This window comes from Octopus sinensis, linkage group LG9, assembly GCF_006345805.1.
Source record: "Octopus sinensis linkage group LG9, ASM634580v1, whole genome shotgun sequence".
Lineage (NCBI taxonomy): Eukaryota > Metazoa > Mollusca > Cephalopoda > Octopoda > Octopodidae > Octopus > Octopus sinensis.
The window spans coordinates 72,388,053-72,409,525 of NC_043005.1; the positions used below are offsets into that span (position 1 = coordinate 72,388,053).

Consider the following 21,473-nt stretch of genomic DNA (forward strand, 5'->3'; position numbering starts at 1 on the left):
TAAAGGTACCTGAGAGGCAGTGAATGTGATGGATGAAGTCTCTTATTCAAAGCTTATGCATATTTAATCTCATGGGCCACATTTTTATCATGGTTGCAATCAGCCTAAACATGAACAGTAGATAGAAAGAATATTGAAGGTGAAAAGGCAGATATTGAAGTAGATATCAATGCCACAGCCCTAGGGACTACCAAGAAACATGTGCTTTCGTCACATGTATTATCTTATACTTGTTTCAGTCAATGGATGGCAGCAGCCATGCTGGGGCACCAACTTGGTGGCTTAGACCAACAAATTGATCCTTTAAATATTTTTTGAAGTCTGGTATTTATTCTGTCAATCTTTCTTGCCAAGCTGTTAAGTTATGGGGGTACGTAAACAAACTGACATTGGTAGCCAGGTGGTGACAGGGGATGAACACAAACTTACACACTTACATGCACACATACACACACACACAAGCAAATTTACACTTGTTTTTATTAAAAGCATTCAAATGTGTATTGGGCCATACAAACAAGTAACCCTTGCAAGGGTAATTTATCTGTTATTTCTGCTGTTCTAACAGCAATGTTATGTTAAAATAAATATCACCTTGTTTGTATTGTACAATACACACACACACACACATGTCCTTATACCTTTTTTTTTTTACTTCTGCTTGTTTCAGTCATAGGACTGCAGCCCTTGAAGGGTTTAGTTAAACAAATAAACCCAGTACTTGTTATTCTAAAACCTGGTACTTATTCTATCAGTATCTTTTGCAGAACCACTAGGCTCGAATGACATAAATAAACCAATACTAGTTGTTTAGCAGGGACAAATATAAAGACACACACACACGTAAGATGGGTTTTTTTTCAGTTTCAGTCAACAAAATCCACTAACAAGGCTTTAGTCAGCCCAGAGCTATAGCAAAAGACACTTCTCCTGTCCCCACACAGCTTGACAACTGGTGTTGGTTTGTTTACACCCTCGTAAATTAGTGGTTTAGCAAAAGAGATTGACATAATAAGTATCTGACTTATTACAGACAATTTGTTCAGTTAAACCAGGGCTGGCCAACCCGAGGCCCACAAGCCGCATGCAACCCACTGATTTTTATCTTGTGGTCCACTTGATACTTGCTTAAAATAGGTTTATTTGAACAAACATTTTAAAGATTTTATCAAAAATTAAAGATTGTAATGTAAAGTAAAAAAGAAAGATACTATTGTTTTTGCAGCGATAATATTTCATGGTGAATCCACGATCATTCATTCACTATTGTAATATTAGATTGAAGAAAAAGTTTGTGTTCTGTGCTAAAATAATGCTTTCTTATACAGTTATTGTTGGTTTTGAAAAAATTTTGCATAACAAATCATTATTTTAGCAGGGCGTTCGAACATTTTCCTCAACCTAATAATAGCTTGAGAAAGCAAAATGCTTTCAATTCTGTCAATATACAAGCAGCCCTCAAAAAAACTTTCTGTGACTGAAGTGGCCTGCAATATAATTTGAGTTGGTCAAGCCTGAACTAAACCGTTCAAGGCAGTGCCCCAGCATGGCAAAGATTTTAATCACTGAAGAAGTAAAAGAGTGAAAAATTACATACCAGGAGTGGTTGTGTGGTAAGTAGCTTGCTTACCAACCACATGGTTCCAGGTTCAGTCCCACTGCATGGTACCTTGGGCAAGTGTCTTCTACTATATAGCCTTGAGCTGACTAAAGCCCTGTGAGTGGATTTGGTAGATGGAAACTGAAAGAAGCCCATTGTATATGTATGTGTGTGTGTGTCTGTGTGTCTGTGTTTGTTCCCCCACTATTGTTTGACAATCGATGCTGGTATATTAACGTCACTGCAACTTAGCAGTTCAGCAAAAGCATCAGATAGAATAAGTACTAAGCTTACAAAAGAATAAAACCTGGGGTCGATTTGCTTGACTAAAAGCGGTGCTCCAGCATGGCTGCAGTCAAATAACTGAAACAAGTATAAAAGAATAAAAGAATACCTCTGGGAAAACAAATGATTTTATTACTATGAGAGTGTGATTGCTGGATTACTTATTAAACCATCAAGGACTCAAACTATGCTATGTCACATGCATCTTCCTAGCAATTGCTAGGAGAAACACTGCGTACTTTTAATAATCCGTAATGAAGTTGCTATGAAAAATCAAAATAAATAAGTAAAAGAATAGATAATGAAATTAGTTTTGCATTGTTTTTAATCAATGAAATCAATAAAACGGTGAATCTTGAACTGTAGTGAAATGGATTTGCCGTTAAATGTTTTGATTATTTTTAGTCAGTTGGTCATTAAAACATTATTAGTAAAGCAAAAATACAGGATAGGCAATAAGATATAATAATAATAATAATATAATAATAATAATAATAATAATAATAATAATAATGATAATAATGATAATAATGATGATGATAATAATAATGATAATAATGATAATAATAATAATAATAATGATGATGATAATAATAATGATGATAATAATAATGATAATAATGATAATAATAATATTGAAATAGTTTCACATGATTGAAAAGAGTGTGAAGAAGCATCTGGACCATACAGCTGTTTGATGTTTTTAGTAATTATTCACCAATCATTTATTCATTAAATAATAATAATGATAATAATAATAATAATAATAATAATAATAATAATGGTAATGATAACAATAATAATGATGATAATAATAATAATAATGGTAATAATAATAATATAATAATAATGGTAATGATAACAATAATAATGATGATAATAATAATAATAATGGTAATGATAACAATAATAATAATAATAATAATAATAATTATCCAGCAGACTGTAAATTTCTGCATTTGGTTGGTATCAAAAGGGCTACAGTGTATTTTAAATATTAGCAAGCAATTTTATGTACAAGAATGTTGGTATTGAGTTTTTTTTTATGTGGTATACTCTTTTACTCTTTTACTATTGTTACTTGTTTCAGTCATTTGACTGTGGCCATGCTGGAGCACCACCTTTAGTTGAGCAAATCGACCCCAGGACTTATTCTTTGTAAGCCTAGTACTTATTCTATTGGTCTCTTTTGCCGAACTGCTAAGTTACGGGGATGTAAATTCACCAGCATCAGTTGTCAAGCAATGTTGTGGGGACAAACACAGACACACAAACATACACACACACACACACACACACACAATGGGCTTCATTCAGTTTCCATCTACCAAATCCACTCATAAACCTTTGGTTGGCCTGAGGCTATAGTAGAAGACACTTGCCCAAGGTGTGACGCAGTAGGACTGAACCCAGAACCATGTGCTGGTAAACAAGCTACTTACTACACAGCCACTCCTACGCCTATGAATATGTTTATTATAATACAAATAAATATGAATTTTTTCCATGACTTAAAGTTTCTAGCTAACAGAGCATTTTTTCAGATAGATGTGATTCAAATAATCACTTTTGAAACAGGAATTTTGTATCATAGAACCAAAGTGGTTTCAGGTGAATTGGTCTCAAAAGGGTTAAATATTAACTTTCAAGAATAAGGTAAAACTAAGAAATTCTGCATTGAAGATGAATAGTTTTGAAGCAACATATATAAAAGCAAAACTGAGATGCTGAAAGATCAGTTTGTAAAGCTAAAGAATATTAATATATTACAGAGATGTACTGGCATAGCAAGTGACCTGATCTGAGATCATGTGCTGGAATGAAAACAATTTTGCCAATGAACAAGTCGAGGTCTCAAAGTGACGAAAATATTTTGACAAATTAAATTTAAATGTTGAAATGAATCTAACGGTTTTTGTATGTTTCTTAAATGGTTTATAAACACCTTCCATGCTGCAATATTAACATAGATTTCTAAGTACAAGAAACAAAGACTTCATTATTGTTATTCTTGATGGTGTTGTTTAAATCCAGGTCAACCTTAATCAAGCAATTCTATGATTGCAAGAATTATCACATATTTTTTGTTCATCCATTCCTATATTATCAAGTGTAGCCTTCATTTTTTAAAATTTTGTATAGTGAAATATGAGAGAGATTTGGTAGTTATGTCTAGCATGTTGAGCAACCATGTAGAGGTTCCTTCATTAGCTTGAGTCTTCCTTCTATATGATATACAAGCAAAGCACCCCCCGTCCAATGGATGGTGCTGAGTTGTCAAACATTTAAACCAAATTTTCTGAAAACAACTTGTCCAACCGTCCCATAGGCCTCCCCTTTGAGAAACACTGATTTAACCTAAATTTGAGACACCAGCAAAAGAAGAAATAAGGATAGACTTTTTTCTATTCCAAAGAAATACAATTTTATCCACACAAATATGCAACCGAAGAGTTTAAAGTACCAGTAATGATAAGGCTGTTGACTGGGAGAACACAAGCATGGTTTAAACAGTACACAACAGCTGATGTACTTGCACGTACAAATGTACGTTCCAACGGCTTTATCGATTGCATTCTCACATGGAATCGATTTTGTAACTTTTTCAAGACTTATACATGCCCTGATACCGTCGGTAGCTACATATCAAATTTGAGCGCAATCGGATGGAGGATGCCCAAGATCCTAGAAGACACACACACAGAAAACGGATTTTATATAATAGATATTGATTTTCATTGAGGCATTCAGATGAAAACATGAAGTAATTGGAATGAGTATATCTAGGGATTAGTTAAAAGGGTAAAAAGAACAGGTAAACAATTGTAGGTCAGATTCACCTCTCTGAAAACTACATAGAAAATAGATGACAAAATATATATTATGTTGATGAAGCTATGAATATTTAATGAGCATATCGATGTCTTATTTGCAAAAAAGCCATTGGTGTTCCATTGATTCTTAAACTATATCAGTAAAAGTACAAGAATGCTTTGCTTGTAATTAATTATTATTGTAAGTAATCTTTGAAGCCAATCTTGTATTTTATTACAAATTTCCTTTCCTTGTTCTCATTATGGATGAACAATTTATAGGGACATGCCACCACAATAGACACTAATTTAAGATGAGAAATTTGTTTTATTTTGAATCTATAGTTTTTTTTTATGGTGTCATTTGTTTTTTTTTTTTTTTGTCGATGTTGCTCAAATGTTGATTAAGCAATCATCTTAAGTTCTTCTGACATGAAGAAAATAACTATCATTTCTCTTGTTAATGCTCTTTCAGTTCTTGTTCTTGTTGCCATTGGTTGATTCTCAATGAAGATATACATATGAATTCATAATAATATTTACAAATGGGGTCACTTATTTGATAATAAAAACTTTTTTAGAAAATTACTATTTGTAAATCTCACAACAAGAGATATTCAGCAAATAGTACATTTCAGTAAAGATTATTTGCCCACATATCATGGTAGTCTTAATTCAGGATGAATGTTGCTGTAATTTAGCCCCTGGAGTCGATGTCTCCTGCAGCTAAATTACAACAATATTCATCCTAAACCAGGACTGCCATGTTATGTTGGCAAATAATATTTACTCCCAAAAATGTTTTGTTGAAATATTTCGCATGAACAAGATATTTTCCAAGTAAACATGTATGTTTTATGTAAAATAAAAGAAATATTGTGTTTGCTCTTTTATGTCGCAAATTTTCAAATTTTCAAATTTTATTTTCATTCTATTTTCAGAATGTGACGTTCGAGTTGTAAGTTCAAAGGAATCAAATGGTACTATATCCTCTCCAGGTTACCATAGCAACGTTCCAGCAAATGTGACCTGCCATTATTATATTGATGGTTTGATGGATAAACAAAACTTAGAAAAGGCTCGCATTAAATTTATGGACTTTGACATTCCTGGTTCTATGCCATAGTAAGTATAAATCTTTGTAGCTTCAGGCATTGGTGCATGAGCCTTTGACATTCATCTTGCCATTTGTACAAAATATGTTTCAATTAATCTATCTGGCTAGCTTTGAGCTCTGTTTTCAGTATCAGCAGCCAAACAAAAAGTTTGTAACCCTTAGATATTATTTAAAATAATGATTAATTGGTTAAAATTCATTTCTTATCTACAGTTTCTAATATTATAAAATACTGTGTGCATGCATGTGTTTCATTTTCCTCCTCCTCTCCTTTTCTGTTTCCCAGTGAAACGGGAAAATAAATCAAAACCGTACCTTTTGCTAATTTTTAACAAGTAAATTATTAAATTATTTCAGTTAACTTAAATTAAGCAATGCGAGTATAAAAATGAAGTAAAAAATATATATTTTAAAAATTTATATTTATGGAAAAAAAGTAGAAATTTAATAATCCAGATATAGAAAAATATCTCAGAAAAATAAAAAATATATATCCATTAGATACAGGGTAGCTCAAAGTCTGTTCATATCTGCAACTAATAACCCTTGATAAAGTTATGAACATCACACCTTCTGATTGTTCTTTCTTGTAAATTAATGGTTTTGTGCATTTAAATATGAAATTTACATTTGCTTGGAGCCAAAAACAAAAGATAGTTTCAAAGAAGATTATAGCTGTATATAATTATAGTTACTTCATTTCTTCAGCTAATAACCCTTGTGAAAGTCATGAACAACGTACCAGCTGATTTGTCTCTTTTGTAAATTAGTGGTCTTGTGTGTTTGAATTACAAGAAGAAAAACAATCATTATCTGTATAGAGCTAAAAAAAATTTTTTAAATGATCAACTAAGAGAAATATTTGATTTAAACTCATAAGCTGGAAACAAATAATGAAAAAATAAAAAATGTAAACTTTAAATTGAGATAAATTTATGTTTTGGGATCATAAATCCTATAAGCATTAGCTTTTGTGTTTTGATCATTTTTACCTGTTATTTTATTTTTAAAAATTTTTTATTCAAGCTCAAATCATAGCCAGCTGGTGTTTAAAATGCAAATCAAACAATTCGAAATCAATGGATTAAATAGCTTTACAGTCTTCTGTGAGATCATTATTGACATTTATAAGTTCTTATATCAATCTATATTCGACTGATAAAATTTGGAACTAAACATTATTCTAGTGGAATCTACCGTCTAAATCTTAGCTGCAATATCATCAATGGAAAATCATTATAAAAGGTGAAAACAATAAGTTCGCTGTAACAATATGTTAATCTCAATCAGCAACTTTGCTGTCAGTCAAAATTGATTTCATCTGTTATCTTGTTTCCAGCTGCTTTTAAGATCGTATAAACTGAACTAGATAAGAATTATAAAACAGTTAATGGTATGAATAATGATTTCTCATAGTAAGATAAAAGTTAATCTGTGCACAAACCTTAATAATCCATATGGCTGGTGCATAATTTCAGTTTCAACAATGTTGATGCTATTGTTATTGTTTAGTTCTAAACTAGCCAAGACCAAGCAAACTTATGATCGAAGGCATTCAAGCCATAAACATCATATGTTATTTTAAGAAATAATTCCCCCAGTCCTGGACTATATAACCAATGTATCCTTTTCTAAGATGGTTAGGTATAGTTTCAGGACAGTTTAACTGCTATTTAATGCAGGTTAAAGAGTTTCTCCAATTCATTTTGTTTTAAAGATAATCTTCATTTGGATAAGGTTATCTTCCACCACAAGTACTTTACTTTAAAGGTTCACACCCTCCTGTTTTGGCCTTTTCTCTTGGGTTTTTCTCCAAATATTTTGAGTCAGATATGTTACATTTTGTCATGCATTATCTACAATTGGCAAATCTGGAAGTGTTATCATGTACATATTTATTCTAAGTGTAAAAGATGGGCTACAGCAAATATTCTGCTTGGTACCACATATTTGCTTGTCAGTTGTCCTAGCTACTTGCAAGGTCCTGCACTGTTTATCATGGTATGAAGTCACTACATCGCACACATATTGTTGTGATGCATGTGCATGGTGTAGCCTTATCAGCCAGGTTGTCATGATGGGTATATTCAGTTATATTTGAACCTGGGTTATATTGATGAGTATATTTGAACTTGTAATGAGATACTGAACTTGTTATTGTATGACAGCCATTTTAGTATTGTTGCATCTTCACCTTTTTATTTTGAATGTGTTTCATTTTATTTTTATTTTTTGTTCTTAACAAATTATAAAAAAATAATATTTGCTATTTGTCTGGAAGAGAACCATGTTGATTCAAGTATTTTATTATTACAATTTAATGTTCTTTAAAATTTCCTATCGAAATGGTACTATGAGGAATAAAAACGATAATTCTTGAAGTGAAGCCTTAAGGAGAGAAAATATCAAAATTTATGAATGTGATTGTGATTAATAAGAAAATTAATTAAAACTATAAAGAAACAAGCCAGAATCCAAGAAATATACATCACCAAGAAAGGAAAAAGAAAATTAGTTTCCTGAAAAGAAGTTAGTGTGTATGTTGCTTTGGTTAGAACTGGTATGAGCAACCATTTTTGAGAAACCAGCCACATGAAACATAGCTCATTGTCAGACAGCGCAAAAAAGAAGTTCAAGATCATACTTTGTGAAGCATACAATTTAGAAAGTTCAACAGTTTGGCAGTTTGTCCAGAACTGGTCTAAGACCGTCTTTATTCTTGTGTCTTTCCAGTATCATATCTAAATTGATATCTACTTTACATGTCTACTTATATGTCAGAAACCTAGTTTAAGCACCTACCATATGGACTACTATCAAGCCAAGGTGTGAGCCAGTATGGGATCTCTGAACATGTTTGAAAGAGCAGTCAAATCTCTCTCAAATCATAAGTATCATCATGAAAAGAAAAGGAATGATGTAATGGATAATGTCATATGAGATTAATTATGTCTGGAAAAATTGAGATGCTTATGGATGGAATGCTTATGATCATAACGCTGACATAAAGTTGATCAACAACAACAAAAACAACTAAGGTTCAGGAAAAGATTAACTGTTGATAAATCTCATTAATGAAAGTCATTATTTATACCATCTTTGAAGAAGTGCCATGACCATGATGTCAAAACTCACCTTGTCTCATAAATAATAAAAAAAATTATCAAGTTGTGTTGACAATTTTGTTGAAAGAAACTTAATATAAATGTATCAAAAGAAAGATTATTAACCTTTGTAAAACTATGTCTCTAACAATAAGCTGGATAAAGACACAGTCAGGTGACTTGGAATCTCATTCAAAATTTATTGCATAATGTGACTGTACTGTTATTATAAAGGTTTCGCATCTGTAAATATATTGTTGTTAACCTTCAAGTTCTTCTAAAATTACCACTTAGAAATTAGCCTTTTCTAATAAGAATATACTGCCTGTGTGCTCTCTCTCCATCCATTTCTACCCATTTTCCCTACCCACTATTCCTAAGAGGATCATTGAGACAGAGTCCTCAGGAACCTCTTCCATTCGGTGCTATCAGAAGCAACTGTCATTACATTTTCCATCTGGATTCCCAAGAGTGACCAACTGAAGCTATAGATATCATTCAACCATTTTATTCTTGTTCTACCTCTAATCTTTTACCAGTTGGCTCAGCTTGAAGAATTTGTCTTGCAATTGTTTCCAGCAAAAATATGTGTTGTGGTGGATACCCCCAGGTGAGAAGTGGGCTGGTCCACAACCAATAAATAGTGGACAGACTCAGTAAGTAGTGTCAGTCAGTGAGGTACACTGTTCAGGCCAGTCATGCAGACAATGAAATAGATCATTATAATGCAAGACATATCAGTGGCAATGAAGATTCAGAGCTCATGCAGTGGGAAAATGTTGAAAATGTACACAGTGAAAAATATATAAAAAACAATATTCTGAAGAAAAAAATATCTGATAAAACTGGAACTCTTACACAGAATTGAACTTCACACAGTGAGAAGTAATATACACACAGTTGAAAATATATTTTAAAAAATCTGAAGAGAAAATGCCTGATAAAATTGGAACTCTAACACAGAATTGAACTTCACACAGTGAATATATGAAAAAGATTTTGAAGGAAAAAATGCCTGATAAAATTGGAACTCTAACACGGAATTGAACTACACAGAGTGGAAAATATATAAAAAAAAGATTCTGGAGAAAAACTGTCTGATAAAACTTGAACTCTTACACAGAACTGAACTACACACAGGGAAAAGTAATATAAGTCTGTTCAAAGTACTTAAGTCAGGTTGCTATATGTAGTAGCACTACCAGTAAACAATGTAGACTGGCACTACCTGTGGCATTTTGAAGGAAAAAAAATATAGTTCTGTGTGGAACAAAAATAATAATATGTCCATGCGAAGGATTTAAGTCAGGTTGCTACATGTAGAAGCACTACAAGTAAATAGTGTAGACTGGTACTACCTGTGGCATTTTGAAAAAAATAAGAATAATTCTGTGTAGATCAAGAAAAAATTTAAATAAGAAGAGAAAAGTAATTCTGGTTAGAAGAAAAAGAAATGAAAAAAAAGAAAGAAAATATAATGTGTTGAAAGAAAAAAAAACTATCTCAAAGCAGTGGGGTGTTGTAGCAGTCACCCCCAGATGAGAAGTGGGCTGGTCCACTACTAATAAATAGTGGACAGACTCAGTAAGTAGTGTCAGTCACTGAGGTGTGCTGTTTGGGCCAATCACACAGACTACGAAATTCATTGTAATACAGGACATATCAGTATGTTTACAAATACTATTGCCCAAAATGATATTCTTCTGAAACATTGCCCAGAGATGAGTCTTTCCTGGTCAAGCCACAATTTTTCCACATTGAGATCATAGCTCCAGTGTAACATGTCTGTTGCACTGGGGAATGTCACCTTTGAATTTTATATTTGAAAATAAACAAGAATTACAAGATACTTAGTGAAATAACTAACTTTTAACTTTTAAAAGATATATGTTTACTTACAGAGATGTCATATCTTTTATGTAACAATGAGATTTTTGTTAAAGATTTGAGTCTAATTTTAAACATTTTCAATTAGACACTTAACTGGTGGGTTGGTGCTAAAAGCATTAATCTTCTGCATATGAACAACCAGTGCTAGTGATACTGTAGCTTATAGATATGATTTAACCTAATGTAGAGATAAATTTTAAGGATGTTGGTTTTGCTATCAATTTTTATTAATATCATCAATGCATTTTGGAGAGGCATGATATTCACTGTTTGCTGTTTTCTTTTACCTTACATCAAAATCATGATGCTTTTGAAACAGATACAACAAACAAATTAATTGTGTAATTATATATGTAACAAATTCATTCATCATTATTTCTTTCCAGATCCTTCCATATGCTTTTGATTTATTTTTTTAAATCTTGGTGTTTTTCCTTTGATATTCTTAATCAATTTCTGCTACGTAGTATATTTCTAAAATTTCCTGTTAATCAGTTAATGTGATGCAGAGCATTGATGGTAAATTATATTGGAAGAAGCCTGTCGTAAAGAATTATTTCTGTTCTACATTGAACCTTAAATAGCAGTTAATCTGTGCAAATGAATTCTTTTATTTCTGTAACTCTTTGCTTTGTTATGTATTTGTCTGCTTAGATCAGTGTAATTTTGAAATTGTCTTTGGGTGGCTCATATTTATAACACGCACACACACACACACACACACACATGCACAGAGCCTGCATATTCACACTCTCACACCTATTTATTCATTTAACATTAATTTCTCCATGTCAAAATGGTTCTTTAAACATGATTGAAATTTCTTGTGACCTTGGTAGCCTAATTTAAAATGGGTGAGGAGTATGTGTCTGTCTTGTTACCTGGGTAACGTAATTAATATTAGAGGCAGGCGTTCTGAAAGTGTGGTAACCAGAATAAGCTTGGGATGGAGAAAGTGTTGAAATAATTACCTCCACTGGCTACAAAGGCCTTCTCTATCCTAGTGAAGAGCAGCTTGTACAATGCTTGTGTGCAAAGTGCATTACTGTTTGGGTAATGAGATGTGGGCTTTGAATGCAAAGAACTGGCAAAGGCTAATAAGACATGAAGCAAGTATGCTTCAATGGATGTATCATGTTTGTGTGCATGAATGACAAAAAGATATCGAATGTAGTGTGGAAGAGAAGAAACAGTGTGAGTATGGCCATGAGATGCGAATGGACAATTGCAGCTGCATAGGCAAATGCTAAGTAATCAAATTGAATGGTACCTGTATAAGAAGGAGACCAAAGAAGACTCGGTATGAGATGGTGAAAAATAACCAAGATACATCAGAGAGAATCCTTTGTCAACAGGTGATGATTACAACCCAACCTTTACATATGAATATGTGTGTGCATATATATATATATATATATATATATCATCATCATCGTTTAACGTCCGCTTTCCATGCTAGCATGGGTTGGACGATTTTGACTGAGGGCTGGTGAACCAGATGGCTGCACCAGGATCCAATCTTGATCTGGCAGAGTTTCTAAAACTGGATGCCCTTCCTAATGCCAATGTCCTTCCTAACGCCAGGATGCACTTCCTAATGCCAGGATGCCATTCCTAACGCTAAAGATGCCCTTCCTAATGCCAGGATGCCCTTCCTAACGCCATATATATATATATATTGTATATTGTATTGAAGCAGGGGTTAAGAATCTTTACTTCAATGTTGGCTCTGTACTTTTTTCATTGAGCAATACTCTAAAGAGCACCATATTGAACTATGGTTCCATTATCTGTGAATTCTTAGAAATGCCTGCAGCTAAAATTGTCATAGAAATTTAATAACAAGGTTAAATTGCCATATACTTATATAAATACGTACACATGCATGTACACAAACACACACACACACACATATATATATTAAGAGAGTGAGTGAGAGAGAAAGGTGGGGGAGTCATTGGGAACAAATGTCTTATACCAGCAACTAAATATAACTCTTATTCTCCATCATTCAATCGCACATTGTCTTTAGTCATTGTCTTTAGTCATTGCCTTTAGTATAAGACAATACATAATTACATTATTATTCCATTATTGTAATAGTTATTAGAAAGAAGCCAAGAAATATCTATAACAGGAATTAAATATATTAGTTGTATATTAGTTCATGTTTTTATTTACTTCTTTTACAGTTGTATGCTTGGTTACTTGGCGGTGAACCTCAAGGGACAAATAAGGTCCAAGAAATATCATGATAAGTTCTGTGGAGAGCTGTTACCTCCAGAGCTAACCAGCGAAAACCCACGCTTAGTACTCATTCTGAACACTCATGGGGCTGTTCGAGGTAGAGGATTTCTGGCACGCTATGAATTCATCACTGGTATGTATAAAACATTATCAAATTTATCTTTTGAAAATATTTACAATTTTCGTGTGGAATTCAGTAGATGAAATCTCTGTGGAAGAATATTGAATATATATTTCTTTACTATCCACAAGGGGCTAAACACAGAGGGGACAAACAAGGACAGACAAACGGATTAAGTCGATTATATAGACCCCAGTGCGTAACTGGTACTTAATTTATCAACCCCAAAAAGATGAGAGGCAAAGTCGACCTCGTCGGAATTTGAACCCAGAACGTAACAGCAGATGAAATATGGCTACGCATTTCGCCCGGCGTGCTAACATTTCTGCCAGCTCACCGCCTTTGTGTTAGAATATTGAATATATCTTTGTGTCTGTGTCTATGTTCGTCATGTGAGTGTTAAATAGATCAAGGTAAACGTAAAGAAAAAGGTGTTGAGCTGCGGAATTGTTAGTATGTTCTAGTTTCAAAACCCATCATGATTAACCATGTCTTTCATTTCTTCAGGGTGAATGAAATAAAATGTCAGTCAAGTTCTTCCCTCCCCTCGAAACTGTTGGCTTTGAATCCTGCATTGGACCATTTCAGTGGCAGTGTTGTGATCTTGGTCACTTACACACTCTGCAAACTGGTTAATTGACATTTGACCTTACAAGTCCTGCGGAATAAGGAACAAAAAAAAACACGAAGTAAAAAGAAATTCTTGCTATTAAAGTATATATAATTATTGAGTATTTTATAATAATAATAATAATAATAATAATGATAATAATAATAATAATAATAATAATAAGGAAATTATTGTATACCACAACTTGTCAAAAGTGTGTATAAAGTATATGCAGTAATGTACAAATGTCTGGAAATTTTGCATAATTTAAACAAAAATGCCCAAAAAAGAAATAACTCAGAATGGCCTGTGGCATGTATATGAAGAACATAGACAAATATAATTATATCAAATACCATAAAACAAATTCTTGATTTATTAAGTTTATATCTACTTTTAGAGCGTGTATCATAATTTCCAAATGATATTTAAAGCTTGCTTAATGAGAAGGGGAGATAGTCTGAAATATCAAGAATTCTTCAAAGTTGATATGCCATTAAAGGAAAAGGCAAGTTTATTGTCTGGAAATAAGAGGACAATTGTGGATATGTGTTTTAGTTTTAATGGGCTGCAGCAGAATGACTATTGTCCAACCTTATCTCTAGTGGCCAAAGAACTTAGATTCCTACAAAAAAGGGAGATCACTGGTGTGACTGTGTGGTAAGAAATCTGCTTCTGAACCATGTGATTCTGGGCTCAGTCCCACTGCGTGGTCCTTTGGACAAGTGTCTTCTGATATAACCTCAGGCTGACCAAAGCCTTCTGAGTGGATTCAGTAGAGAGAAACTGAAAGTAGCTTGTCGTGTGTGCATGTGCTTGTGCATGTTTGTGTGCGTGCTTTTGTGTGTGTGTGTGTGTGTGTCTTTGTGCCTATGTTTGTCTCCCACCACCGTTTGACAATTGGTGTTTGGGTGTTTACATCCCCAAATGTAATCAATAGAATAAGTATCAGAGACTTAAGATGATAAGCTCTGGAATCAATTTAGTCATTTGGCTAAAAGAAAAAGACAATTCTTCAAGGCAGTGCCCCAGCATGGCCACAGTCTAATGACTGAAACAATGAAATGGTGAAGTTAAGACATTTATGGCTCAGGTGATTTGTACAATTTAAACAAAAATGAGCTCAGAGAAATAACTCAGAATGGTCAATATAAATTGCCATTTGGTAATTAGGACTCGTCCTCTTGGAAGAGGAAATAATTTTAATAAATAAAGAATTTACACTGTATGGTATTTGATATACCTGTATTTGTCTGATCATTGAGACCTGTCTGTTCTGTCATTACATTCGTTTTTCTAAACATCCCATGTACTATGATAATTCATCATCATCATCATCATTTAATGTCTGCTTTCCATGCTGGCATGAGTTTGGCAGCTTGACTGGAATTGGTAAGCCAGAGAGCTGTACCAAGTTCTGGCCTGAATTTGGCTTGGTTTCTGTGGTTGGATGCCCTTCCTAACGCCAACCACTCCAAGGGTGTAGTGGGTGTCTTTTACTTGTCACCGGCTTGGTAAGTGTTACATGTCAGTGGCACAAAATCTGTTACATGTCACCGACATAAAAGCTGTTACGTGTCACCAGCACTAGATAATTAATAAATACAAACCTGTGATTAAACACTATGCAATCTATTTCTTTATTCAGGTTATTAAATCAATTTTGACACAATGTACCTGGTTGAAAATCTAGTGCCGGTGCATTAAAATGGTAACTTAGTCACCAATCAATCGATACAAATTGATGAAATAAGCACTTAACTGAAATAAATACTGAGGTTTGACTAAAACCAATTGCAAGTCTGCAGTGCGGTGAATGAAATCTGTAAAAGATAAATAAAGAAAAACAAAAAAAAAAGACAGATATTAAATGCTCTTAGGAGCAGGTATTGCTATGAGGCTAATAAATTTATTTCAAATCACCAGGCTGCTACTGGTTCAATTCCACTGCATAATATCTTAGAAAAATATCCTCTACTGTAGCCTTAGATTCACTAATATCTTCTGAGTGGAATTTAATTCTCAGGAACTGTACAGAAGCTCATTGTGTGTAAGTTGTGTGTGTGTGTGTGTGTGTGTGTGTGTGTGTGTATCATGAATAAACTAACTGGAAATAAACATAAAGTTTGAATGTTCAAATTCTTCATTCTCCTCATTCTCCATCTATCTATCTATCTATCTATCTATCTATCTATCTATCTATCTATCATCTATCTATCTATCTATCTATATATATATATATCTATATATATATAATATATATATATATATATATATATATATATGTATATATACACACACATTTAAATAATGAGGGAGATAAATTGAATATTAATTTAATTAATATCAATTTAAAACCAGTAGCCTAGCATATAAAAAATCTGAAAAATTAGAAAAAATTCAATACATGTGTATATTTAGGGCTAAGACCACTAGGTGCATAAACATATGCTAGAAGAAGATCACATACGATCTAACTACAAAGAAAGAATGTTCTCCAGAGAAAATTTCTTCTTCTAGCATATGATTATCCACCTAGTGGTCTTTGCCCTAAATATACACATGTATATATATATATATATTTCTTGTAGTTGAGAAGGATACTTTTTGTTGATTTAGGCTTTTTAGTGTTTAGTTTGATCTATTTAAGACATGTTACTGAACAGCTTTGAAGAATTGGAAAATTACTCTGGTATACCTGTGTTATGAATACTTTTCAAACATCGATTTTAAATAACTGAACAAAATCTTTGCATTTGAATCAAGATCACCATGGTAACAAATCAATGCTTGGAATACTATTTCAGTCATGCCTAGAGACAACTAAATAATTATAAAAAGCAATATTCTTGTTGTGCAAATCAAATTAAGAGAATACTTACTGATCAATAACTGATGGTAAATTACTAAACAAATTCCAGAAGTGCCAAAATTGTGATGATAAGAATCTATTCTTGTTAGAATCTCATACTAACATTGCCTAACTAGTTTTCCCCGTGAAACATTTTTGTGACTTGTCTCCAGATAAGTTTTGATGATAAATAAAGAAGATTTTCCTGTCCCCCCATAATTTAGATATTTTCAAAAAAATTTTGTGTGAAATGAGTGCAAGATTTCTATGAGTATACACCAGAACTACACACTTTATGTTAAAATGTTAGTGATGTGTTTCAGTTTTAGGTAGGCCTGCTTAAAGTACAGGCGTGGCTCTGTGGCTAAAATGTTTGCTTCCCAATCATGTGGCTTTTGGGTTCAGCCATACTGTATAGCACCTTGGCAAAGTGTACAGACCCTAGTTTGATTAAAGCTTGGAGAGTGAATTTGGAAATTGAAAGGTCATCATATACATCATCATGATTTAATGTCCGTTTTCCATGGTGATGTCACCAAGTATTTGCAAGACAGAAGCCCCTTGACTGCAGGATGTGAAAGTATGGTAGTGGAACAGGATCAGGTATTTTGCTGAAGGAAAGAATCTATAACGTCCCCATTTGGAGAGTGAGAAAGAAAAGAGAGAGATGTGAGGTTAAGGCACACGGTGAATATGCGAGAGAGAATAGGGATAGAAGAACAGAAAAAGGTGGCTGGCTGCATGTGTATTCTTTTCTTATTCTTTTATTCTTTCATTTGTTTCAGTCATTTGACTGTGGCCATGCCTTTAGTTGAGCAAATCGACCTCAGGACTTATTCTTTGTAAGCCTAGTACTTATTCTATTGGTCTCTTTTGCCAAACTGCTAAGTTACAGAGATGCAACCACACCAACATTGGTTGTCAAGTGATGGTGGGGAGACAAACGCACAAACACACACACTCACTCACGCTCACATACACGCACACACACACACATATATATATACGACAGGCTTCTTTCAGTTTCCATCTACCAAATCCACTGACAAGGCTTTGGTCGGCCCAAGGCTATAGTAGAAGTCACTTGCCCAAGTGTCACACAGTGGAACTGAACCCAGAACCATGTGGTTGGTAAGCAAGCTTCTTCCACACAGCCACTCCTGCTCCTTTATATATATATATGTGTGTGTGTGTGTGTGTGTGTTGTATATATATATATATATATATATATATGTATAATATATATATAGTATATATATATATATAATATGTATATATATATATATATATATATATATGTATGATGTATAGTTATATATATAGATAATATATATGTATATGCATATATAGTATGTGTAGATGTATTATATTTAGAAATATATATAATATATGTAGATGCATATATATATATGTATGTATGTATATGTATATATATATATATATATATATATATGTATATGCATATAATATATGTTATGTATGTATATGCATTGTATATAATGTATGTATGTATATGTATATATATATATATATATGTATGTATGTATATGTTATATATATATATGATATATAGATATATATATATGCAATATATATATATATATGTATGTATGTATATGTTATATATATATATGTATGTATGTATGTATATATATATATATATAATATATATATATATGTATATGTATATATATATATATATATATATTTATATAGGCATATAATATATATATATGTATGTATGTATATGTAATATATATATATATATATATATGTATATGCATATATATATATAGTATGTATGTATATGGATATATATATTATATAGATATATATATTATATATGTATATGCATATATATATATATATATATATATATGTATATGTATATGTATATATATATATATATTATCTTAAAGTAATAAAGTTAATGTTGGTCATAGAGTAATCAATGGTTTTGCATATGTATGTGCATGATATTTTGTGTGTGTTTGTGTGTGTCCTTTTGTTTTTAACTTCACATGATAGTTATAAACAGGTGCCACTGTCAAATAAGTGATGTTGTCCATTTCCCGTCTTCCATGAAAATCTGTCTGATTGAGGGAAAATATTATGCTGCTTGGCAGATGAAGGTCGTCTGGCTGTTAAAACATCTGCTTTGGCGTATTCTTTCTGATCCAAGCAAGTACAGGAAAACACAAGCTGAAATGCCAAAGACAGCAATGACCTAAAAATCTAAGACTCTTTTACTCTTTTACTCTTTTACTTGTTTCAGTCATTTGACTGCGGCCATGCTAGAGCACCGCCATTTAGTTGAGTAAATCGACCCCCAGGACTTATTCTTTGCAAGCCTAGTACTTATTCTATCAGTCTCTTTTGCTGAACCACTAAGTTACGGGGGACGTAAAGACACCACCATCAGTTGTCAAGCAATGGTGGGGGGGGGGGGGACAAACACAGACACACAAACATATACACACATACATATATGGCTGTGTGGTAAGTAGCTTGTTTACCAACCACATGGTTTCGGGTTCAGTCCCACTGCTTGGTACCTTGAGCAAGTGTCTTCTACTATAGCCTCGGGCCAACCAAAGCCTTGTGAGTGGATCTGGTAGACGGAAACTGAAAGAAGCCCGTCGTATATATGTATATATATATATGTGTGTGTGTATGTTTGTATGTCTGTGTTTGTCCCCTTAGCATTGCTTGACAACCGATGCTGGTGTGTTTATGTCCCATTACTTAGCGGCTCGGCAAAAGAGACCGATAGAATAAGTACTTGGCTTACAAAAGAATAAGTCCCAGGGTGGAGTTGCTCAATTAAAGGCAGTGCTCCAGCATGGCCGCAGTCAAATGACTGAAACAAGTAAAAGAGTAAAAGAGATATATATGACGGGCTTCTTCCAGTTTCCATCTACCAAATCCACTCGCAAGGCTTTGGTCGGCCCGAGGCTATAGTAGAAGACACTTGCCCAAGATGCCATGCAGTGGGAATGAACCCAAAACCATGTGGTTGGTAAGCAAGCTACTTACCACACAGCCACTCCTGCGCCTATTGTCTAAAATTCTAGAAAATCTTTGAGCTGTTTGCATTTCTGGCTTATAAAGTAACACGGAAAAGAATACTTAACTTAACCTTGAATAGTGTATAGATTTAAAACTACTTTTCTTAGCTGCAAAATTGGAAGGTTTTCACCTTTAATTACATTACTGCATAATACTATGTTCTAAATCCGGCTTCCATTAGTCACAATAAAATTAATATCAGAGATAGGTTATTTCAAAGTATCTGAGTGCTTAATACTTACATTGGTCTACATAAATGAATTTTTTTTTTTAATTGGCTAGAGCTATTGAGTTGTGTTTTTAAGTAGTCTCATATATTTTCTCTTGATCTGTTTTCTGAAAGAAAGAAAAAAAGGAAAGAAAGAGAGAGAGAGAGAGTGGGGTGGGTAAATAACTATATCAGTCTCTGTAGTAAGAGTAGACAACTATGCTATTAATTTAGCTGAAAAAAGTCAAGCCAATGAAAACTGCTAGAGAACCACTTCAACTGCTAGAAATAGCAGTCAAGCTTTCTTGAACTCATGCACTTCCATATTAGAAAAGAAATGAAACATGTTGAATAATGTAGTCCACCAGCATACTTTGAAATAGATGGGATGGTTATGGCTGGAATGGCCTTTGTTCATATATGCCTGCTCAACAGAAGTTGACCCAGGGCTAAACAACAACAGCTACCTGGCAATATTTCAAGCATTCATGTTATGTCTTAAGCACTGCATTATAATCCTGGCAAAGACACATAGCTCAAAATAGCTTTATCCAACTTGTAGAAAGAAGTACATAACCCTACCGCCGTTACCACCACCCATAGCCCCTATAAGTTTAAGAGATACAGTGTAAATTGTTAGCTGAACATGTCAAGCCTGTCAGTTTGACATGTTCAACTACAAAAACGTCCCATGGCTCTATCGATGGCCACAGAAAAGCACCTAGATGTGTCATCATCCTTTGAATTGTAAAACTAGACAGGAAAGGAAGTATTCTCTGATGCTCCAAACTCAATATGATGCCAAACGTTTTAACTGCGTTATAAAAAAAAATGAATTGTATTTGTTCATTTAGTACTAAAGTTATATAAGTGCAACAAATAACTTGGAAGCCATTCACTACAAGTGTCAGGATCAAATGATACAGTTATTGGACTTTGGCCATGTTGGAGCACTCTCTTTCAGTCAACTGTATTAATCTCAGGAACTATTAAAATTTTCTTTGTAAATATATATTATGTCTTTCCACGATTTTACTTTTAAATGTATAATATATATATATATATATATATATATATATCATCATCATCATCATCATCATTGTTTAATGTCTGTTTTCCATGTTAGCATGGGTTGGACGGTTCGATCGGGGTCTGGGAAGCCAAGAGGCTGCACTAGGCTCCAGTCTGATCTGGCAGTGTTTCTACAGCTGGATGCCCTTCCTAACGCCAGCCACTCCATAAGTGTAGTGGGTGCTTTTTACATGCCACCGACATGGCCACCAGTCAATGCTGGCATCGGCCATGTTCGGATGGTGCTTTTTACGTGCCATCGGCACAGGTATCACGACTACAATTTCCATTTGATTTTAATTTTGATGTTGATGTACTTGACTCAATAGGTCTCCTCAAGCACTATATATATATATATATATATATATATACACATTTATGTTATATATATATACATATATGTTATATACATATACATATGCATATATGTTATATACATATATATATATATGTTATATATATATATATATATACATATATATTATAT

At 33.2% G+C, this 21,473-nt stretch overlaps 1 protein-coding gene across 1 annotated transcript in view; it reads left to right on the forward strand.

The window, feature by feature from the left end:
- Positions 1 to 21,473, forward strand: part of LOC115215610 (tolloid-like protein 2) — a 441,621-nt gene that overhangs the window by 129,202 nt on the left and 290,946 nt on the right. Inside the window, exons 3-4 of the mRNA XM_029784834.2 lie at positions 5,640 to 5,823; positions 13,002 to 13,189. Of these exons, the coding sequence (XP_029640694.2) occupies positions 5,753 to 5,823; positions 13,002 to 13,189 (259 nt within the window). The 5' untranslated portion in view covers positions 5,640 to 5,752. The remainder of the gene's footprint in view (positions 1 to 5,639; positions 5,824 to 13,001; positions 13,190 to 21,473) is intronic.